The sequence below is a fragment of the Schistocerca nitens genome, chromosome 3 (assembly GCF_023898315.1).
Source record: "Schistocerca nitens isolate TAMUIC-IGC-003100 chromosome 3, iqSchNite1.1, whole genome shotgun sequence".
In the NCBI taxonomy this organism is placed as follows: domain Eukaryota; kingdom Metazoa; phylum Arthropoda; class Insecta; order Orthoptera; family Acrididae; genus Schistocerca; species Schistocerca nitens.
In genome coordinates, this window is record NC_064616.1 from 709,143,366 (window position 1) to 709,168,632 (window position 25,267).

At 40.9% G+C, this 25,267-nt stretch overlaps 1 protein-coding gene across 1 annotated transcript in view; it reads left to right on the plus strand.

Moving 5' to 3' along the window:
• Positions 1 to 25,267, plus strand: part of LOC126248681 (serine/threonine-protein kinase WNK1) — a 325,351-nt gene that overhangs the window by 270,411 nt on the left and 29,673 nt on the right. Inside the window, exon 25 of the mRNA XM_049949948.1 lies at positions 20,177 to 20,310. Within this exon, the coding sequence (XP_049805905.1) occupies positions 20,177 to 20,310 (134 nt within the window). The remainder of the gene's footprint in view (positions 1 to 20,176; positions 20,311 to 25,267) is intronic.

Below are 25,267 nucleotides of genomic sequence, written 5' to 3' on the forward strand. Positions count from 1 at the left end.
ATCCTATTCAATACCTCCTCATTAGTTACGTGATCTACCCACCTTATCTTCAGCATTCTTCTGTAGCACCACATTTCGAAAGCTTCTATTCTCTTCTTGTCCAAACTAGTTATCGTCCATGTTTCACTTCCATACATGGCTACACTCCATACAAATACTTTCAGAATCGACTTCCTGACACTTAAATCTATACCCGATGTTAACAAATTTCTCTTCTTCAGAAACGCTTTCCTTGCCATTGCCAGTCTACATTTTATATCCACTCTACTTCGACCATCATCAGTTATTTTACTCCCTAAATAGCAAAACTCCTTTACTACTTTAAGTGTCTCATTTCCTAATCTAATTCCCTCAGCATCACCCGATTTAATTTGACTACATTCCATTATCCTCGTTTTGCTTTTGTTGATGTTCATCTTATATCCTTCTTTCAAGACACTGTCCATTCCGTTCAACTGCTCTTCCAAGTCCTTTGCTGTCTCTGACAGAATTACAATGTCATCGGCAAACCTCAAAGTTTTTACTTCTTCTCCATGAATTTTAATACCTACTCCGAAATTTTCTTTTGTTTCCTTTACTGCTTGTTCAATATACAGATTGAATAACATCGGGGAGAGGCTACAACCCTGTCTCACTCCTTTCCCAACCACTGCTTCCCTTTCACGCCCTTCGACTCTTATAACTGCCATCTGGTTTCTGTACAAATTGTAAATAGCCTTTCGCTCCCTGTATTTTACCCCTGCCACCTTCAGAATTTGAAAGAGAGTATTCCAGTTAACATTGTCAAAAGCTTTCTCTAAGTTTACAAATGCTAGAAACGTAGGTTTGCCTTTTCTTAATCTTTCTTCTAAGATAAGTCGTAAGGTTAGTATTGCCTCACGTGTTCCAACATTTCTACAGAATCCAAACTGATCTTCCCCGAGGTCCGCTTCTACCAATTTTTCCATTCGTCTGTAAAGAATTCGCGTTAGTATTTTGCAGCTGTGACTTATTAAACTGATAGTTCGGTAATTTTCACATCTGTCAACACCTGCTTTCTTTGGGATTGGAATTATTATATTCTTCTTGAAGTCTGTGGGTATTTCGCCTGTCTCATACATCTTGCTCACCAGATGGTAGAGTTTTGTCATGACTGGCTCTCCCAAGGCCATCAGTAGTTCTAATGGAATGTTGTCTACTCCCGGGGCCTTGTTTCGACTCAGGTCTTTCAGTGCTCTGTCAAACTCTTCACGCAGTATCTTATCTCCCATTTCATCTTCATCTACATCCTCTTCCATTTCCATAATATTGCCCTCAAGTACATCGCCATTGTGTAAACCCTCTATATACTCCTTCCACCTTTCTGCCTTCCCTTCTTTGCTTAGAACTGGGTTGCCATCTGAGCTCTTGATATTCATACAAGTGGTTCTCTTCTCTCCAAAGGTCTCTTTAATTTTCCTGTAGGCAGTATCTATCTTACCCCTAGTGAGACAAGCCTCTATATCCTTACATCTGTCCTCTAGCCATCCCTGCTTAGCCATTTTGCACTTCCTGTCGATCTCATTTTTGAGACGTTTGTATTCCTTTTTGCCTGCTTCATTCACTGCATTTTTATATTTTCTCCTTTCATCAATTAAATTCAATATTTCTTCTGTTACCCAAGGATTTCTATTAGCCCTCGCCTTTTTACCTACTTGATCGTCTGCTGCCTTCACTACTTCATCCCTCAGAGCTACCCATTCTTCTTCTACTGTATTTCTTTCCCCCATTCCTGTCAATTGTTCCCTTATGCTCTCCCTGAAACTCTCTACAATCTCTGGTTCTTTCAGTTTCTGCAGGTCCCATCTCCTTAAATTCCTACCTTTTTGCAGTTTCTTCAGTTTCAATCTGCAGTTCATAACCAATAGATTGTGGTCAGAATACACATCTGCCCCTGGAAATGTCTTACAGTTTAAAACCTGGTTCCTAAATCTCTGTCTTACCATTATATAATCTATCTGATACCTTTTAGTATCTCCAGGATTCTTCCAGGTATACAACCTTCTTTTATGATTCTTGAACCCAGTGTTAGCTATGATTAAGTTATGCTCTGTGCAAAATTCTACAAGGCGGCTTCCTCTTCCATTTCTTCCCCCCAATCCATATTCACCTACCATGTTTCCTTCTCTCCCTTTTCCTACTGACGAATTCCAGTCACCCATGACTATTAAATTTTCGTCTCCCTTCACCACCTGAATAATTTCTTTTATCTTGTCATACATTTCTTCAATTTCTTCATCATCTGCAGAGCTAGTTGGCATATAAACTTGTACTACTGTAGTAGGCATGGGCTTTGTGTCTATCTTGGCCACAATAATGCGTTCACTATGCTGCTTGTAGTAGGTAACCCGCACTCCTATTCTTTTATTCATTATGAAACCTACTCCTGCATTACCCCTATTTGATTTTGTATTTATAACCCTGTATTCACCTGACCAAAAGTCTTGTTTCTCCTGCCACCGAACTTCACTAATTTCCACTATATCTAACTTTAACCTATCCATTTCCACTTCGATCACATTTGAAGATTCTTCTCACTGTTTCCTTTGATTACAATGGGATAGTGCATCATGATCATGAGTTCCTGCATATAGTCATAAAAAAATACTACTTAGATGTTATGTGTCATTTGCGTGAAACAATCCAAAGAAAAACCAGAACTGTGGTAAAACCACTAAGGGAAATTGCATCACAGTAATGCTCCCGCTGACACCTCAATGCTTGTTCGTGATTTTTTGGGTAGCTCAGTTGGTAGAGCACTTGGCCACAAAAGGCAAAGGCCCATGGTTCAGGACCTGGTGTGGCACACAGTTTTAATCAGCTGGGAAATTATAATTTTGTAATAAAAAGAAAAATTGATGAACTTTGATCATATAAAACTGTTATGTTGCTCCGGCCACTGTATTTGCTGAACATGGCTCCCTGCAATTTCTTTCTATTCCTAAGGCTGAAGAGAATTATGAAAAGACATTGTTTTGCCACCACTGATGAAATGAAAACAGAATTCCTAAAGGAGCTGAACACCGTAATGAAAAGTAAGTTACAGAAGTGCTTCCAAGATTGGAAAAAGCTGGCACATGTGTATTATATATGAAAGGGACAAAGTTGATGTTGATAAATAAATAAAGATGCTTCAAGAAAAACAAAAATTCCCATTACTTTTTGGTCATACCTCATATAAGCAGCTGTACAGTAGGGCTTTCTGTGTAGACATCATTTATTGAACATCGTTTTTGACCCTATGAAAGTGCAAAAAACTACCAGAAGATATAATATTTGGAGACACCTTGGTATTGGGATTTTCCGTCGTGATTGTTAGGTTCTTCTTTCCACTTGATTTTAGTTACCAGCTTGATGATGCAGTTGCACAATGTTTACAAACAAATTGATCCCTCATGATTCTGTTTTAAAAGTACTTGCCTTTGGTGAAACAATTTACTTGGTAGTGTGTCATGCATTTCTCTTTACTCATTAAAAATTTCGAGGTTCTTGCTCTTTTTTGGATTTTCTTCAGAGGATACTATTTTGTTGAGGTTTAACTCTGCTTACAATGTATCTACATCTACATGACTACTCTGCAATTCACATTTAAGTGCTTGGCAGAGGGGTCATTGAACCACAATCATACTATCTCTCTACCATTCCACTCCCGAACAGCGCGCGGGAAAAACGAACACCTAAACCTTTCTGCTCGAGCTCTGATTTCTCTTATTTTATTTTGATGATCATTCCTACCTATGTAGGTTGGGCTCAACAAAATATTTTCTAATTTGTTTGAACTAACTGCGTAACAGAAACACTGTCAAAATATTAGTGAATTTTCTGTGCTAATTCTTTGAAAAGAAACTAAATTGCTTGCAACACATGAGAGATCCGAAGGCAAGACATTTCTACATTTTGACATCTTAAAATATCTGTACACAATTCTGCAAGGCCACTGAGGCTTCTCAACTGGTCAGTGCACGCATGATGGTGTTTCTCACGAGGAGACATTGTGGTGGGCACAACTTCTTTTTCACTTCAATTTTAGGAGTAAGTGTTACACTGATTCCTTAATTAACAAATATTGTATTCAGAGTGAATTTTCACTCCTCAGCAGTGTGTGTGCTGATATGAACCTTCCTGGCAGATAAAAATGTGTGCCAGACAGGGACTTGAACCTGGGTTTCTTGCCTTTTGTGGACAAGTGTTTTGCCAGGAAGTAAGTGAAAGGCTCAGGTTTGAGTCCCAGTCCAGCACTCTGTTTTAGTTCGCCAGGTCATTTCATATTGGTGCACACTCTGCTGCAGCATAAAAGTTCATTCTGGAAACCACCCCAGGCTGTTGCTAACGCATGTCACAACAATATCCTTTCTACCAGGAGTGCTAGTCCTGTGAGTTTCATAGGAGAACTTCTGTGAAGTTTGGGGGGTAGGAGTTGAGGTACTGGTGGAAGTTAAGCTGTGAGGATGGATCATGAGTTGTTTTCGGGTAGCTCAGTTTGTAAAGCACTTGGCCACGAAAGGCAAATGCCCATGGTTCAGGTCCTGGTGTGGCACACAGTTTCAATCTGCTGGGAATTATTGTATAACAATTTTGTAATAAAAAGAAAAGTTGATGAACTTTAATAATATAACATTCAAAGAGAAGTTAAAAAAGAAATTGCATCTACTGACAATCAGCCCAACCACCTCACGATAACATGGCCAGAATGCAATGCACATAGCTATGGCTGGCTCTTTTAAAAATCTCAACACGTTTTATATTTAACAGTGTATGGAATTTTCCAGAGGAAATTTTTTGAAGCGTTTTTGACAATTGCGATGTATTGCTTTAAGAAATTGATGTCCGCGCACTGACTACCAAATCCTGGGAGTATGAAGACTTTGGAAGAGTGCCAGTCCATAAGACCAACTTGTCAGTGAGGATTTCAGACTGTAGATCAAGCTGCTTCAACTTTGCCCCATGGGGCACAAGCACCTGCAAATGCCCGTCAGCTCGCCTGTGATGAGGCGTAGGTATTATGGCCTAGGTTGCCCTATCATGCTCATCCAGCATAGTACTGCATGTAAGGTGTGACCTGGCCATCTGTGCAACGGCTGTTTGCAAACTGCTGTCTGTGAGCTGGAAAAGTCTGCCAGGATGCTGCTCACTCTGAGGATATTAGGCTGACAACACTCGTATAGGGCCAGTGCTATACTCGGCCTCTGGTTGAGGCTGTTGAACTGCCACTTGCCTTCATGATATGTTGTTCATAATGACATTTTATCTGTCCTACAACCACCAGTGTGCTACACTGTTGGTTGTTGGATGCCTTGCATGGCACTATGGCTGAGTAATTTTATATTAATTAAAATAAAAAATAATATCGTACTCCAACAGGTAGTTTTGAATTTGTATTAACCTTTGCAATTATATAGTCTATATCTATGGATAAAAGCAGGAGACTGCTGTTTTTATTTTCTATCAAGGTACACACATGAAATGCACGCACCGTCTTTGGTGGAGAACTAAATTTGCTTAGAAGACAGCACTCTACACAAGAAGTAGTCCTTCATAAGGGTTCTTTATTTTCTCTGAGTCATTGCAGTCTCAAACTATTCCATGCATTGTTCCCTTAAATTTCAGGCAAACTGCTTGATGTCAGTAACTTGCTGCCACAATAGTTCAGCACACATTCTTCTGGTCATCTTCAGGTACATACATGTGGCAGCAGGTTATTGACACCCGGCAGTTCACCCGAAATTTTATGGAAGAATTTAAAAACCGGGGAAGTTTAAAATTTTATGTTCCATGCATCTACATAGGAGTGAAGCAGATCCTAGATATTCACAGTGACTTTCTCCTTCTACAAAGACAGAAGACGGAAAGGGGGGGGGGGGTATTGTGGTGGATGGAAATTCAGGAAAATGTGTTAGCAGATGCACCACCTGTCTAAGCTTTTAATCAGGATATGACAGTGAGCTCTACCCACGCAATTCATGATTTCACAGTCAAGGTAGTGTACCATATGTATATAGGAGGGAAAGTGACTTACGATTGCAGAATAAAAGGATGCATGGTGATATCTACCAATTGGCTCCTCCCAACTTCATTCTAATCACTCAGATGGCATGATGCAAGTCAAACCACATTTAAATATGATGATGATGGCATATGCATTCTCTCTCCAAGAAGGGAATTCACCAGTTAGCAGTAGGGCTGTGGTATGCAAACTACAGTGTGCAACGTTTTTTTTTTCAGTTTATTTACAGAAGTTCTATAAATTTGTGATCTGTTTACAATCTTTTTTAAAAAGTTTGTATTTGTTATAGACACATTGCACTATACATTGTGAGCTTTTGTCCATCATCTGGTGCTCCATTATATCTAAACTACTGGCCATTAAAATTGCTGCACCACAAAGATGATGTGCTACAGACGCGAAATTTAACCGACAGGAAGAAGATGCTGTGATATGCAAATGATTAGCTTTTCAGAGCATTCACACAAGGTTGGCACTGGTGGTGACACCTAAAACGTGCTGGCATGAGGAAAGTTTCCAACCAATTTCTCATACACAAACAGCAGTTGACCGGCGTTGCCTGGTGAAACGTTGTTGTGATGCCTCGTGTAAGGAGGAGAAATGCGTACCAACACGTTTCCTACTTTGATAAAGGTCGTATTGTAGCCTATCGCGATTGCAGTTTATCGTATTGCGACATTGCTGCTCACGTTGGTCGAGATCCAATGACTGAGCAGAATATGGAATCGGTGTGGTCAGGAGGGTAATATGGTACACCGTGCTGGATCCCAACGGCCTCATATCACTAGCAGTCGAGATGACAGGCATCTTATCCACATGGATGTAACGGATCGTGCAGCCAAGTCTCGATCCCTGAGTCAACAGATGGGGATGTTTGCAAGACAACAACCATCTGCACGAACAGTTCGACGACGTTTGCAGCAGCATGGACTATCAGCTCGGAGACCTTGGCTGCAGTTACCCTTGACGGTGCATCGCAGACAGGAGCGCTTGCAATGGTGTACTCAACGACAAACCTGGTTGCACGAATGGCTAAACGTCATTTCTTTTTCGGATGAATCAAAGTTCTATTTACAGCATCGTGATGGTCACATCTGTGTTTGGTGACATCGCGGTGAACGCACATTGGAAGCGTGTATTCGACATCGCCATACTGGCGTATTGCCAGGCGTGATGGTATGGGGTGTCATTGGTTACACGTCTCGGTCACCTCTTGTTCGCATTGAGGACACTGTGAACAGTGGACGTTACATTTCAGATGTGTTACGACCCGTGGCTCTACCCTTCATTCGATCCCTGCGAAACCCTATGTTTCAGCAGGATAATGCACGACTGCATGTTGCAGATCCTGTACGGGCCTTTCTGGATACAGAAAATGTTCGATGGTGCCCTGGCCAGCACATTCTCCAGATTTCTCACCAATTGAAAACATCTGGTCAATGGTGGCCAAGCAACTGTCTCATCACAATACGCCAGTCACTACTCTTGATGAACTGTGGTATCATGTTGAAGCTGTATAGGCAGCTGTACCGGTACACGCCATCCAAGCTCTGTTTGACTCAATGCCCAGGCGCATCAAGGCCATTATTACGGCCAAAGGTGGTTGTTCTGGGTACTGATTTCTCAGGATCTATGCACCCAAATTGTGTGGAAGTGTAAGCACATGTCAGTTCATCCAATGAACGCCCATTTATCATCTGCGTTTCTTTGTGGTGTAGCAATTTTAATGGCCAGTAGTGTAGATATGTCTTGACAACTGGCACAAGATTGGCAAAAAAAGAAAAGTGGTGGCTGCCATTCGGGCAAGTCTGAACGGCGTGGCAGCTAGAGAAACGAAGTCCTCAGCACCACAGCACCTGGAAGAGAGGATGATGTTCACAGCCACCGGGCACATTACCTCTAGCACAGCCACAAGATTTCCTCTGCCCTGATTGGCCTGGAGCCGAGAAAACCATGGGGGTGGCATGGAAAGTTCCGAAGCGTGGCCTGATCAGCTTTGTCTAAGCGGCGTTACTTCGTCAGCACACGAGGGAGGCGTGTGATTGAGATTGCCCACCTCGGTGCTGACTTGCTGCTACCAGCCCATGAGATGAGAAAATTACAGGCGGCTGGAGCTACTGGCTAATGCTTGACCGTTACAAGAAAATGAAATAAACCTTTTGAAAGAAAATACAGGTAGAATCCCCTACTATCTGGCTCAACCTTACACTCCTCCCCCTTCTTTGGGAGCGGAAAAGTATGCGATTTCTTTCAACGCGATTGTTACTTAAATGTTGGAAATTTTAGTTTGCAAAAACAAAATAGACATTCTTTGATTGTTAAAGGTTCCCACGAAAGATGGCAGGGGTATTAAACTACGGATTGGTGTAGAGACTTTGAAGACCTCTTAGGGGGTCACAAAGGGTGTTACACACTTCAAGAATATTGTGTTTACACAAGTACAAGGAATAAATATTATAAAACATCAAAACAAAATTACATCAGTTAACAAGTGTGAATAAAACACATTGGAAGGCAATAGTCTGAAACAGCGTTGCGTTATCCTCGGCACACCATTTTTCACATTAGTTAGTAACACAGTTGAACTCTTAAAACTAAAGGAGGGCACATGCCTTGATAGGCTTCTCTTTCGAATCGTGGGGAATATTCGCCAGAAGGCTGGGTTCTGGAACTATTGGAGGGGACGGTCATAACCATTTGCAAGATCCCTTTTTATACAATAGCCATATCAGTACAATAATAAAAATAGCAGTGACCGGGGTTACTGAGTCGCTTGGTATAATAGTTGTATGTAGATTAGTGGCTGACTGCCATTCACTTAAATGTGCTAAAAGGCAATCGTAAGAAATTTATCCTCTCTCGTGTTTTAAAAGGACATCAATTAACGTTAAAAGGTGATCATTCGATATATTAGATAGAACAGGTAATTCAGTTGACAAAGGAACCATGAATGAACTTTCAGTTGGAAAAACATAGGTAAATTGGCATGAATACTGGCATGAAAAGTTACTATTTATGTGATTCAGAGTGAGAAGTGACGAATATAAATGTCACAAAAGGAGTATGATATTATTGAGTAAGAAGGATAGATGAGCTCAATCGATATGGTGTATTCAATTATACCAACAAAACAATGATTAAAAGGCATGTAATTATGGGCTCCTGCACCCATTGAATAGATAAGTTCATCTGCTAGGTTCGGGTTCCTGTTCTCGGACACGAAAATTGTGTCGTTGAATGTCCACATCGTTGAGAACGAGAAGAGAAGAGAAGAGAAGAGAAGAGAAAAACAAAACTTGATGAGAATCTAGAAACTTCCACAGTGGAGGAAAGCGTAAGGTATTGAATTAGAAAAGACTAAGCTGAACATAATTTCTGATGAGCTTTTCCTTTATGAAGGTAGAATGTACGGCATATCGTTGACACAACAGTATCGCCTACTTAACCGTTCATATGACAATACTGCGAACTTTGTTGCTCCACCAAATTCGCCATCATACTCTCACCATTTTGCAACTAAATTTGCCGTCTCTGTAACTCCTTAGTGCTGGCCTCATTGGGCCCAGCTAGTTGCGTAAAACTCACATCTATCCTTGGATATATCGCAGTGCCCTGAGACACATCATACAGTTAAATACTACTGCTTCAGTAGTTGGTCATCCTTCAGAAAATACAATGGAAGAACAATGTCAAAGAATGCACAGGTTTTGAACTGAGATTTCCGCCTACTGGTGGTTAAGCTGCGGGCTAGACGATGTTTGCGTCTGACAGTGCTTGAACAGCGATCGTCAGAGAGCATGGAACACTGTTCTTGTAAACTCTTCTTTGACATGAAAGATTGAAGTAAATGGAATGGGCTGTGGCATGAAAACTAAAGGTGTAATGAACGTTGTGGTTAGCTGAAGTCTGCGCGGTTGTTGGCTGCTTCATGCAAGATGCATGACTCTTCAGGTGTCGTTCTGTTGAAAGATGAAAGTGGGTAGGATGGACTATGCCATGAAATTGAAAAGTTAAGGAACAACATTGACAACTAGGGATCTGCGCGATTGCCAGTCAAGTCACGCAAGGTGCGTGCCCTTCCGGGTTGTCCTCTTGAAGTCAGTTGAACTAGGTGTTGTGGTTTGTGCTCGCGTAGAACGACAACAGAATCGAATGTTAGTTATCGGTGGCAATCACCTCTCCCACATGATAACCCATGAACAATGAACGACGGAGCTTAATTGTTAGAAGGGAGGCATGATATCTCATTTGATGTGGCTGGAGAGGTAGATAGGGCCGTTACTGTCAGAACGAAGTAGCAAGCTGTTCACTCCTTGATGGAAGAGGAAAAACAGGATAGCTTCCCCGATTCGATAGTGGAGTAAGTGATACAGGGGAGGGCAAAACACCTCGGCAGACATCATTTTTGGCTCTCAACTGGGTTGCGGAGGTCGAGGGGCGGGGGGGGGGGGGGGGAGATGAATTGCAGAGGGTGCCTTCATTATTCAACGAACATCAAGAGGGGAACATAGTAAGTTGACACAAGAGCCGGAGGGGATTGATTGCCCGCTGGTTTATCTAACGAACGAGATGTACGGCCTAAACCTCTTGACCTGTGGGAGTTATTTATTCTGTTTACATTACCTACAGTAGGGAGGCATGTGTCATGTCCCTCCAAATAAGCATTCAAACACAAATTAAATAAAGCATGATTAAATCTTAAGTTACTCTTCCAAAATAGTTTCTTATCTAGAACATTATTAGTAAACACTTAAATAATGGGCAATACTTGGGAACCTACTCTGGCATAATTGAAATCACACGAAATAAATAACTATCTTCATAACTCTGGCAACAAATTAACACATGGAAACATTAGGCTCATTGACACAAATGCTAAATTACTGGTGCTGGCAAAACTCTAGGGGATTGCCTTGGTAAATAATTGATAATAAAACATAGACAAAATGAATACTTAAAGTAGTATATAGACATAAGTAATTGGCAACCCATCGCAGTGACACATGTAGTGGCAAAACTGTGATAGAAGCAAAACTACAAAATACAATCTCCCGTACACAAAACTCCCTTATTCTCCAGTTATATTCTGTAGCAAAATAAGTATAAGTATTCTCTAGTATTCTCTTTATGTTATTGTTTATATCTTCATACTGATTGACATGTCTTTGGTATGTCTACCTACATGAATGCTGTGTGCCAATGTTATTAGTAATGCTATATAATAGTACAGTGTCAAGTTAATTCCTCCTTTAGCAATGTTTTAGTTTAAAGTGTTTTCACGTCTCCTTCAGTTTTCAGATCGATAATTGCCATTACCCTCCTTTATATTATTAAACTTTAACCTCTTTTTTATGATATCTCCTGCTTTAATTTGTATTCCTTGTCTCACAACTACATAATGTTGGTTGTTGGCAACCTCCTAACCGATTGAGCTGAGTTATAATTGTCGTTTCTTATGTTGACTCTCTCACCTGACTCTCTTCCTGATACTCGTTGACGACGGTTCATCGATACTGGTTGCCTCTCGATGACGTCGACATAACTTGCCTGTTGGCGTTTTTGTTTCTGAATAAAATTAGAGTCCATTTGCCATGTGTAGAGTGTATAGGAAGGAAGGTAATTTCCTTAGTGTTGAAAATGAGGGTAAAGTTATACAAAATATTCGTCTTATAGTGGTTAATAATTCTATGTTGAGAATCAATGCTGCTTGAGGCGCTAGGGTGCAGCAGGTGTCGTGCTCGCAAGATTGCAGAGTGCTGACATTATGGATGTGGCTGGATCTAACTGGTGTGGGAGCAACGCTGGCATGCGCAGCGTAGGGGCCTGTCCTACGGGCAGGATGTCGAGCGCTAAATAACTCCAGAATAATTCTCTGTGAAAGGCGGGTTCAGTGATGGTTTTAAAGTACTAACGGTGACTACCAATGTAACTTGTATACCTAATCTTGTAGATAGAGGCATAGATGACTTCTCAAGTAACTCTTTGCAGGTCATGTGTTCGATGCTAGTAGGAACTGTCTCTTTACCAACTGAAGTGTGCGACAGTTTTATATTTTACTTTGACTATTACTCTGTTGAAAGTTACTTGTATGGTGTTCAGTTGGAGCTTTTATCACTCCCTTCTTTACAACTCCTGATTAGTACGTACATAAAACACTCTCGGTGATACTTTTGCAACAGATTAAAGATCAACTTCAGCAGCAGCAGCAGCAGCAGTAGTAGTAGTAGTAGTAGTAGTATTAGCGAAGGTTAAAATGGTCTCATATAATGTGTAGATGTTTTGTGTACTTCTTGCTTTTGCTAGCATTTATCATAGCCATCGTTGTATACTGCACTAGGTGACACAGCTTAGATGCTTCGGGAATGCAGGAGTGTGTGCTTTCTTAGCAGTTGTTTCTCTTGCCTGTGCTGGATACAAAACAGATGGCTGGGCTTCATCCCAACAGGGGGTGGGGCGGGGGCGGTGATGGAGAGCAGAAAAGGGCCTCTGTATGTGTGGAGGCAGGGTAGCTTTCCTTGCTACACGCTGAGTTACATTCCTCTGGGCAGTTACTAAATTTCTTCCAGGCTTACTTTATGTCATTCACGACATTTATTAATCGAGGGTCTTCTTTTTAAGGGACGCAGACAACTCAATCGTTAAAATTCACAGAACTGTCACGATTAATTTACTCACTTAGACACTCTGTTCTTCTATAATGTACGTAGTTGATAGATTTTATATTTCTGCATGAACTGTGATGACGACTTTACTCTCTTAAATATCGTTTACTTGAAACTCTGGGCTAATCACTTCTGGAATTAGCTGTGGGGTATGTAGTTAGGACTGTTATTCTGGATTGGTATTAACTTGGTTTTTACTGTACTTTATTTTACGATGGCATTTCAAACTCGATCCTTTTGGCTGGCATGTTTCCCACACAGCGGTCACTTTACAGAATAAATACCACGGCAAGGGTCAGCTTCCTTGACGCCATATAGCTCTGTTTATTAGCCATGAGAGTGGCAATACAACATAGCTAGAGACTAATTTGGTGGATTAGGTGGTGTTTACAAAAACAAAAAAAACTTTTTTTTTTTTCCTTCCCATACTGAAAATTCAAATAAGTGACATGAATAGATTTCTGGCCTAGAGTAAAACTAGTAGAATCTGTAAGGCAATATTAGGCTGGTGAGTTTATTTTTATAACTATCTTCTTTGGGGCTGTTGGTTACATTGCAACCATATGGTGGAAGGTGCGGAAGTGTAACATGGGGGCTTACCCCACCGCGGCAGAGGCGCGTGGCCTGTGGGGAGGAGGGAGAGGAGTGGGGAGGGGTGGAATCCTAATGTCCGCTTGCTTGGCGGGGAGGGCAAGACTTGCAGTTCGTAAACAAACTGCGTGCATCTATCTTGCCTGGCATTATGAAAACTTACCTTGTCGTCTCTCCAGGTGCATATTAAGAAACAATATAATAGCACTTAGGGAAGGCTCCTTTTACTTTTAAAGTAATATATTTTATGTTTAACTTGAATGTATGTATTCTTGTTAATTGAAGACACTGTCTCTCTAGCCTGATATTCGAATTGTTTTTTTCCATTTTTAACATTGTTATTATGTGTGTCTAACCTCTTGGCATAAACATACACGTAATGTGGTGTATCCCAAACTGTAATTAGACGGCGGCAGGTTGTCAATGATCTTGTGCTAATGGCAGTTACAAATACTTGCTAATAACATGCTTTTATGGCAAAGCTTTAACAGCTGTTCCTGTTCACCGTTCACTATATCAACATGTGAAGTGTCATTCCATTTGACATATAAAAGATTAATTGATTCTTACTCTGTGTATTCTACTGACAAGAACAACTTTTCCCCTTAATTCCATTACTAATGAGTGATTGTGTTTCCATCTCTTTACCGCTACGAAGACGTTACTGGAGACATTGAATGATGCAAGACAAAATGATTACGAAAAACTCCAATCCTTCCCCACTAACATATGACTCCTAACTTCTATTACAAATGGTTGCCAATACTTATGAATACTTACAAATAACATGCACAACTTAAATGAATACATTGCAATTACTGCAGTTTTGCATCAGTTAATTTTTATGCTTCACTAAAGACTCTTCAAATTAAATATATGGCATGCTGGACCTAGTACCTGGATCGCAATACATAGGGGAGTTTTGACCTTAGAGCATATCTAGATCACGCTATAGGCGGTTGCACTACTTTCTTTCATGTCCTCTTGGCTGGAGCTACTTGTGTAGCAGGCTCTGCTTCATTGTCAAGTGGAGGTGGCTAGGAATCCTTATGCAACTTTAACCTGTCAAAATGAGCAATCACTGTCCGTGCTGCTAACTAAATTTCAGCATTTACCGGTGAAGTACGCCGCATGATGGGGTATGGCCTTCATACGTAGGAGTAAACTTATTTGTCCTTCCCTTCTTAACTACTGGATTGCCCAACATCACTAAATCTCCTACCTTGTACTTGGGCATTATTGCTCTCTCATTACTCCTTGTTAAGTGACAAACCGTAGCTTTTGCATTGTTTCCTCTTACTTACTTCCAAATAGCTTTTAAACATCGTACCAAATCTTTCACGTCCGTGGATATAATACCTGGGAGCAGTTTGTCAATTTCAGAAGGTGAATTCATGGGTCGGCCATATGCTGCCTCATCGAGGGAGTATCCAGTGGCCTCATGGACATGGCTATTATATGCTGACGTGATGTATTGGACGTACTTGTCCCAATCAGAATGATTTTTATTGACATAATAAGAAAGCATACGCATAACTGTGTGGTGGACTCGCTCTAATCGCCTGTTAGCCTTAGGGTGAAATGGGGTCATTTTGCACATTGCACCATCTGCCTTTCCAGAAATAACGGGCGGCTATTTGATAATTGGTGGCACAAAGACCATTATGACACACTTGCAGGCTATCATGACATTGTGCTATTACCTTAGGACGTAATTCTTTCGGGATTACTACTCGTTTACCCAGTGGGGTTTTTCGATACAAAATTCCGGGCAAAGTTTCATATGTCTGGCATTCAACATCTCTTTGCTGCGCTTCCCTCAATTCTTCAATAGAAATATCATTGGCAATGATTACTGTAACCTTCTGGCTTAACTCATTGGCGTTTTGATGCAACTTGTCTGGCTTATGTTTTACCTTGTCTTCAAATTCACTCAGTTTTAAAGCCCAATGAGCTAACCTGCTGCTGGGATCTTTCAAACTTAACATCCACTGTAATTCGACGTGATCCGTGATGACAATAAACTTCCTCCCATACAAATAGCATTGAAAGTAGGTTACGTCAAACATGAGCACTAAAAGTTCCTACTCAGTTGTGCTGTAATTCAATTCCGTGTTGTTAAGCTGTAAAGATGCACAACCAATTGGTTGTTCTTCTCCATCGATTTCTTGTGACAAAATGACTCCTACGGCATAATATGAGGCATCTACTGACAGAATAAATGTTTTTTCAAAATCTGGGTAGGCTAGTACAGGGCTCTAGTCAAAAAATGTTGAATTTGTTGCATCGCTTCATCACATTCCTTGGTCCAGGTGAAACTAACTCCCTTCTTCAATAGTTTAGTTAGGGGCTTAAAAATGGTAGCATAATTGTTCACAAAATGTCTATAATAATTTGCAAGGCCTAAGAATGACTGTAATTATTTGGTACTTGTTGGTGTTGGAAAGTCCTTTACTGCTGTGGTCAAATGGGGATCCGGTTTGACATCTTCGTCACTTATTATATGTCCTAAATATTGTACCTGTGATTGGGCAAAGTTTCTCCAGTTTCACACTCAGGTGGGCTCCTTTCAAACTTCCCAATACATCCCTCAATCTCTCTGCCGGTTCCTTTGTGGTCTTAAACAAAATGATAATGTTGTCTAAATATACTAAACATGTTGTGGGTTTCAGTCCATGCAACAAGAAGTCTACAAATCTTTGAAAACTGGTGGGTGCATTCCTCAAACCAAATGGCATTCTTACAAATTCATATAGTTCCACAGGTACAACTAAACAAGTTTTATGGCAATCCTGAGATGCAACAGGGATCTGATAATATCCAGAGCGCAAATAAAGGGTGGTGAAAAACTTACAGTTGCCTAGTCAGTCCAAGGTTTCATAGATACACGGTAGGGGATATGTGTCCGGAGTAGTTACTTGGTTCACAGGCCTCATATCGAAACACAGACATGACCACGGGAGACGCCCACGAGCTTGAGGAAGGCTGAATAATTTCTGCTGCTAACTGCTGCTGAATCATATTTTTGTCTACTGATTGCAAATGATACGGTAAATGATATGGCTTTTGCACAATTGGCCAAGCTTCACTGGTTGGAATTTCGTGCTGAACCAAATCCGTAGCTGGTAGAAACTGCCTCTCTTCAGACAACCAAGAAAACTCATCTAACACTAGCTGTAACATCTTTTTCTCCTTGATACATAAATGACTTAACTTCTCTGACAACTGATTTCGTAATGGCGATGCTACATAACGCACTTCTCTAACTACAAATTTCTTTTTCTTCCGTCCCTTCTCGTCTTTACTTTGGTGAATCGCAGCTCATCCTACTTCTTCCAAAATCTCCTGTCCACTAGTGACAATAGTACCTTTTGGTATTATAACATCTTTCACGCCAAAACTATCTATACTTACAGGTATTGCAAAACCTTTGTGTTTTCTTTACAGTCGACAAATACTTCTCTTAAAGTGAACTTGTTGATGATCTAACACATCATTCTGGGTGAGTGGATCCCCCAGAACGTCTGTCTTCGGCTGCCCACGCTTCTTGACATCTATCCAAAGAATTTTTCCACTTCCGCCTCTTATCCTTACAGGGTCAGTAGTTCTTATTGCCCACATTCGCGGTTTTATGGGAGACTCTGAACGGTGCCTTTCACAGCTTCCTCGCGTCTGATGGGTTGGTGCACTGCTAAAATGATGAATTGCTTCACCTAACTGAACAGTTCGCGTTTGATAATTCACTATCCCCTGATAATGGTGCAGGAAGTCATTCCCTAATATGATGTCGAAATCGCGTTTCCTCAGCCTCACTACTTCCATCTCCTGACTGTAACTATTCTCATCCATTTGCAGGTTCGCCATACACGTACCTGCAACGACAATTGTTCCTTCTCCAAGACCACTAATCTGAAATCGGGATGGCTACAGCACCCTTTGATTATTTTTATCTACAAGTAACACACTAACTTGTGCACCAGCATCAATTAGAATCTTAACTAATTTGTTCCTGAATATGCCACTTACACTAATATGTTCCACCTCTTCACTCTCTCTGGTCCTCATTGGGTGAATTATTCTAGTCGGGGGCGAGGGTAGGTGGCGGAGCCTGCCCCTGCTCGTTTACCTGATTAGACCTTGCATTGCGGCGTTGACCGCTCATCTGATAAGAAAATAGCGATTTTGATGGGCAAATGTTATTCAGATGGCCTACAGTCTGGCAAATAGTGCAGAGAGATGCGCAACAGCACATTGCCGTGTGGTTAGGTCTCCCACAACGCTGACAAATTACTTTCCTTGCTAATACTGGTAATGGTTCCGGCAGACGTGGTGCGGCAGCGCAGAAGCGCAATACATCTTTACATACTATTGCCAAACAAACATCATAAAACAGAGAGGCGGGGGAGGCCGCTTTAACTTCTCCACCAATTCGGGGGTCAATACCATGAATAAACACAACAATAGCATGGGCTTCTACTTTCTAGTGCAAAATCCCATTCTCACTGGCGTTTTTCCCGAGCTTGTAGGTACGACAAGATATGGCTCATATGCGTGCAATCTGCAAAAGCATCAAAATCCTCGTTAGGCTTCTGCTAAGAGTTGATAACTGATCTCGGTAATATCTGATACCTCTGGTGTTGGAATAACACGTAATTAATCCACGGGCCAAAACTTCAGAATCACGCATATCATGCAATTCCTCCACTGTCTCTATGGACTTTCTTGCTTTCCCTGTCAACTTCAATCTGGTTACATTAACCAATAGATCATCCGGCCAGGCACAAGTATTACCAACATCACGAATATTCTGTACGAACATAACCACATTTTCATGGGACTTTCCAGAAAGGTGGAAATGAAAGCAGCCACAGGAAAATTGCTTACACTTGCCATGTTAGCTGAGGTTGTGGTAGTTGTATTAGTGACAAAATTAGTATTAGCTGTCATGGGTTGTTACGGGTGTGGAGCTAACCATAGGTACAGAAATTTGCATGCTGACTTCCAGCGTCTGTTTCAAGATGCAGTTTTGCTTGATCACCTCTTGATTTTGTATGAACAATTGGTTCATTCTAGCATTGATAGCCTCTTGCGGGTCTTGTAAGGCAGCTGCCTCTCTGGGAGTATCCCGTTTTGTTGCTCAAGTCCCTATTGGCATGTTTACAAAATTAGGGGGCTCTAGTGACCATGAAATGAATGTTACAAAAAAAGGAGGGGCCACAAAATAACTTAATCCAGCGGTGGACGGCCCGCGATGTTAAGGTTTGAAGTGACGCTGTGACTTGCGTTAAAGTTGAGACGGTGGCGACAGCGTGGTGAAGTGGTGGATGGCAGGATCGTCAGCGGCTGTCATAGATGCAGGCTGGCTTCTGCTGGACCCTCAGGTGGCGGTGGATGTGTTGGTGGCCGATGACGATGGCTCGCCTGGAACTTGGCTGCATGCCCCTCATGCGGCGGCAGATGGCGTGACGACGACTGTCTCACATCACTGGTTTTCTCTGGCTCAGGTGGCTGCAGCACTGCAGCGCGCGCCCTGTGTGTGTCTACTGACACAGCCACTTCCCATGCGGTGCGAACGTGGCGCCCGGCTGGCGCATTTAATACACGTGAAATGCTCGGTGCTAAAATCGTAATGAAATGGAAGCATCCCGCCACAGCTTACCACTCATTGCCAATATAAAAGTGCTAATGATGTTATGGCATGGGGCTAGTGGTAATATACCCTCGCCAGAAGAATTTAAATTAGCGACAAAGTTGCTATGGGAACAAATCCCGATTCTGACACCAGTTAGTGCTGAAACGACTCTGTTATGAGCAGCTAAGGAAGTGGGCAAATGTGTTGAAAGAAATTGTTGTGACACCTTTTCTTGAGATGAGGCCATTTATTGACAGAGAAACCAACAGATGTGAATTCAAATGGACAGCATGAGTCAGGCCTGGGGAGGCGAGGGTGAGCCAAGACGTGGGCGAAACATAGTTCGCAGCAAACTTAGGCGAAGTTAAAGAAAAGTGGTGGCTGCCATTCAGGCAAGTCTGAATGGCATGGCAGCTACAGAAACAAAGTCCTCGGTGGCACAGCACTGGGAAAAGATGATGATGTTCACAGCCACCAAGCGCATGGCAGAGAGAGTGTTTTCGGCCAACGGGCGGCAGGGTACTCCCAGCACAGCCATGATTGGCCAGGAGCCGAGAAAACCGAGGGGGGGGGGGTGTTATGGAAAGTTCCAAAGCATGACCTGGCCAGCTTCGCGTAAGCAGCTTTACCTCATCAGCACACGCGGGAGGAATGTGATCGAGATTGCCCACCTCGGTGCTGACTTGTTGCTGCCAGACCATGGGACGAGAAAATTACAGGCAGCTGAAGCTGCCGGCTAATGCTTGACCATAACAAGAAAATGAAATAAACCTTTTTAAAGAAAATAAAGATAGAATCCCCTACTATCTGGCTCAACCTTACACCTTACACACATTTTATGTGATATGTGGTTGCCTCCTCTTTTAGAGGAGTTTGTTTAGTTCTGTATGTAATGTGACTACCACATCCATCATCCATTTTTTAGTTTCCTTTTTCTGAATCATTGTTTTAAACATTTAATTTTTTACTTGCTTTTTAAAGAAAATGCTTATATGCAGACTATTAAAAGATTTCAGTTTCTGATGGTTATATGTGGATAAATGTGAATGTGTGGCAGAGAGTGAACTAGATTTTAGAAAATAATATTTACTCTCTTTGTTGAGTGCCTAAACCACAAGCTCAAAGGCTGTAAAGTTGTCAATAACAGCAGTGAATAACACTTGAACATTCTATAGTATTAAACAGATCAGTACAGTCCTCATTTTGTAATTCCTTGTGGAATCATTCCAAAAAATAAAATATGAGCTTCTTCTCTTTCTTAATTTTTAGGCAACAACGAGAAATTAAGGCCTTACAGCTACGCCACATGGCAGAACTAGAGTACTTCAAACGTGTGCGGTGTTCTCGTGTGGATGATTACCCACAAGCAAGAGATCCAATGGTGTTCTATCAGCTACACCCAGGTCAGTAACACAAGGAGTTATAGTGCTTATGTAGCTCAGTATTACTCAAATGACTATTTTGCCTGTTGATCCTGATTGATAATTAAACGAGACTGCATGTTCTAAATAAATAGCCACTTTCCCGTATGCCATGTGGTCGCCATGTTGGATTTCCATCAGTATCCAGTGTCTAGAGCTCGATGTAAAATAGTGTTAAGATAAATAGATTAAAATATAGCTACTTATTTTATTTACTAAATTAAATACTGAAAGCAAGATGAATTAAAGCTCTCCCCATTGAACAGTATATTAGCATCAGCCCCTAGAACAGCATTTTTCAAGAAGAGGGTAAATTTTACCATAATGGATAAATGAATCCAAAGCAACCAACCAGCTGCAACAAAAGATGGTATTAATAAACCTTTGACCATGGTTTTGATGCATGTAAACCTGTCTTCAGAAATTCATGTAACCTGGAGACAGTCTAATAACAAAGACAGTGTAACAGCAATAACTAAAATGTTATCAGATTACATGTCTAGTGAAACCCCACTCTTCGACTTTTCAAGGATCTTTACAAAAATGCTGTAAAATGTGGGAAATAACATTTCAAGCAGAGAAAGTTATGTATAGGATCTCCTCTTTCATTTTTGCGCTTGATGTATGATATTTGTACGTAATAGGCATCAAAATAATTGTCAGGGACTTTTTTAAATAATAAAGGTTATGTGAATTTTGTAATATGATCAACCATTGATGTAACTGGACCTTGTAACTGTCAGGGAAGTGCAAACATGTGACAATTTTATGCATCATAATCAATGTTTTTGGAAGACCTTTAATTGTCATCTGTTATTTAAATAATGAACCACTGCCCCAGTTACATATTTTTTCATGCTTAGCATGAGTTTCAAGAATTTATTCTCATTGTGCAAATATTTACGTATTTTGTATGGTGTATGTGTATATGTTGTTCTCCGTCTCTTGCACTGTAGTCATCATTTTGAGGTTACAAAGTACTGTGTCTCCTCCATTAGGCTGCAAACAACAACAACAACAGACAAACAAACAAACACTAACACTGTTTGTTAAACATAAAAAGAATACTTACATAAATATTTGCACTTGACAACAAGAATAAATTCTCCAAATGAGTCTTGCAAAACATGAAAAAATACAAATTGTGCTGTTTAAACAAAAAACATTTCAGCAGTGCGAAGGTGTCAACGCATGAAGTAGCCTCAATTTGCGTTAGAGTTAATGCAAAGGTTTTGCGATGACGACGATGATCACAAAGATGCATATATGCAGTAGGGACAGTTTTATGGTTAGTTACTCACAGCCACCATCCCAAGTAGAGCGTGACAGTGGCAGGAGATAAAATCATGAATTGTTCCAACTTTTACAAATGCAGATCTGCTGAGTAGATCACCCTGGTGTCAAGAAACTTAACCACATAATGTTTGTAAACACTACTTGATGGCAGGTATCATTTTATCTCAGTTACGTCGTATTTTTTTCACAAACAGTTTTTAATACAGTGTAAATCGCGGGAAAGTAATAAATATGTTAACGCAAAATTAGTTACGAATTAACATTTTGAACATAGGAAATTTGATGGGAGCAATGAAAAAAAAGTCGTAAATGGCAGGAACATAAAACGAGGGCTATACTTTATTTCTCCCCCCCATGAACCATGGACCTTGCCGTTGGTGGAGAGGCTTGCGTGCCTCAATGATACAGATAGCGTACCGTAGGTGCAACCACAACGGAGGGGTATCTGTTGAGAGGCCAGACAAACGTGTGGTTCCTGAAGAGGGGCAGCAGCCTTTTCAGTAGTTGCAGGGGCAACAGTCTGGATGATTGACTGATCTGGCCTTGTAACACTAACCAAAACGGCCTAGCTGTTGTGGTACTGCGAACGGCTGAAAGCAAGGGGAAACTACAGCCGTCATTTTTCCTGAGGGCATGCAGCTTTGTATGATTAAATGATGGGGCGTCCTCTTAGGTAAAATATTGTGGAGGTAAAATAGTCCCCCATTCGGATTTCCGGGTAGGGACTACTCAAGAGGACGTCGTTATCAGGAGAATGAAAACTGGCGTTCTATGGATCGGAGCGTGGAATGTCAGATCCCTCAATCGGGCAGGTAGGTTAGAAAATTTAAAAAGGGAAATGGATAGGTTAAAGTTAGATATAGTGGGAATTTGTGAAGTTCAGTGGGAGGAGGAACAAGACTTTTGGTCAGGTGAATACAGGGTTATAAATACAAAATCAAATAGGGGTAATGCAGGAGTAGGTTTAATAATGAATAAAAAAAAATAGGAGTGCGGGTAAGCTACTACAAACAGCATAGTGAACGCATTATTGTGGCCAAGCTAGACACGAAGCCCACGCCTACTACAGTAGTACAAGTTTATATGCCAACTAGCTCTGCAGATGATGAAGAAATGTATGAGGAGATAAAAGAAATTATTCAGGTAGTGAAGGGAGATGAAAATTTAATAGTCATGGGTGACTGGAATTCGACAGTAGGAAAAGGAAGAGAAGGAAATGTAGTAGGCGAATATGGATTGGGGCTAAGAAATGAAAGAGGAAGCCACCTGGTAGAATTTTGCACAGAGCACAACTTAATCATAGCTAACACTTGGTTCAAAAATCATGATAGAAGGGTGTATACATGGAAGAACCCTGGAGATACTAAAAGGTATCAGATAGATTATATAATGGTAAGACAGAGATTTAGGAACCAGGTTTTAAATTGTAAGACATTTCCAGGGGCAGATGTGGACTCTGACCACAATCTATTGGTTATGAACTGTAGATTAAAACTGAAGAAACTGCAAAAAGGTGGGAATTTATGAAGATGGGACCTGGATAAACTGAAAGAACCAGAGGTTGTACAGAGTTTCAGGGAGAGCATAAGGGAACAATTGACAGGAATGGGGGAAAGAAATGCAGTAGAGGAAGAATGGGTAGTTTTGAGGGATGAAATAGTGAATGCAGCAGAGGATCACGTAGGTAAAAAGATGAGGGCTAGTAAAAGTCCATGGGTAACAAAAGAGTTACTGAATTTAATTGATGAAAGGAGAAAATACAAAAATGCAGTAAATGAAGCAGGCAAACAGGAATACAAACGTCTCAAAAATGAGATCGACAGGAAGTGCAAAATGGCTAAGCAGGCATGGCTAGAGGACAAATGTAAGGATGTAGAGGCTTATCTCACTAGGGGTAAGATAGATACTGCCTACAGGAAAATTAAAGAGACCTTTGGAGAAAGGAGAACTACTTGCATGAATATCAAGAGCTCAGATGGAAACCCAGTTCTAAGAAAAGAAGGGAAAGCAGAAAGGTGGAAGGAGTATATATAGAGGGTCTATACAGTTGCGATGTTCTTGAGGACAATATTATGGAAATGGAAGAGGATGTAGATGAAGATCAAATGGGAGGTATGATACTGCGTGAAGAGTTTGACAGAGCACTGAAAGACCTGAGTCGAAACAAGGCCCCGGTTGTAGACAACATTCCATTAGAGCTACTGACGGCCTTGAGAGAGCCAGTCCTGACAAAACTCTACCATCTGGTATGTATGAGACAGGCGAAATTCCCTCAGACTTCAAGAAGAATATAATAATTCCAATCCCAAAGAAAGCAGGTGTTGACAGATGTGAAAATTACTGAACTATAAGTTTAATAAGTCACAGCTGCAAAATACTAACGCGAATTCTTTACAGATGAATGGAAAAACTGGTAGAAGCCGAGCTCGGGGAAGATCAGTTTGGATTCTGTAGAAATGTTTGAACACGTGAGGCAATACTGACCCCATAACTTATCTTAGAAGATAGATTAAGGAAAGGCAAACCTATGTTTCTAGCATTTGTAGACTTTTGACAATGTTGACTGGAATACTGTCTTTCAAATTCTGAAGGTGGCAGGAGCAAAATAACTGATGATGGTCGAAGTAGAGAGGATATAAAATGTAGACTGGCAATGGCAAGGAAAGCGTTTCTGAAGAAGAGAAATTTTTTAACATCGAATATTGATTTAAATGTCAGGAAGTCGTTTCTGAAAATATTTGTATGGAGTGTAGCCATGTATGTAAGTGAAACATGGACGATAAATAGTTTGGACAAGAAGAGAATAGAAGCTTTCAAAATGTGGTGCTACAGAAGAATGCTGAAGATTAGATGGGTAGATCACATAACTAATGAGGGGGTATTGAATAGAATTGGGGAGAAGAGGAGTTTGTGGCACAACTTGACTAGAAGAAGGGCTCGGTTGGTAGGACATGTTCTAAGGCATCAAGAGATCACCAATTTAGCATTGGAGGGCAGCGTGGAGGGTAAAAATCGTAGAGGGAGACCAAGAGATGAATACACTAAGCAGATTCAGAAGGATGTATGCTGCAGTAGGTACTGGGAGATGAAACTTGCACAGGATAGAGTAGCATGGAGAGCTGAATCAAACCAGTCTCTGGACTGAAGACCACAACAACTACTTTATTTCTGAAGAAGACAGGGTTACATCCACCAAAACCATTGTTAAAGGTTGAATAAAACCATCTTTTGTTGCATCTGGCTGGCTGCTTAAGATTCATTTACTGATCTCTAATTATTACTTAATATGTTGCTACAAAATCTGTAAGAAAGTTCACTTTGCCAGATTTTTGTAAATCATCTTTCTTTTGGCTGGTTTTACTTGCGAAGAAAATACCTTTTGTCCGAAATCAGTGCCAGTAGTTTCTGATTTAGACTTCTCACTGCAGATTTTCCCCTTATCACTCTTATTTATTTGTGCAACCATCAGAATTCAGAATCAAAAGTTGAAAACACATCTGAGACCACACTCAAGAATATTCCCTGTTGCTTTATTTTTCCTTTCATTGTCAAGTTAAATAATCCAGACTATCTGATTGGAAAGGCTTTTATTTCACTTTCAAATACTGCTGGAAAACATACTTAGCTTCAGATACTTCATCCG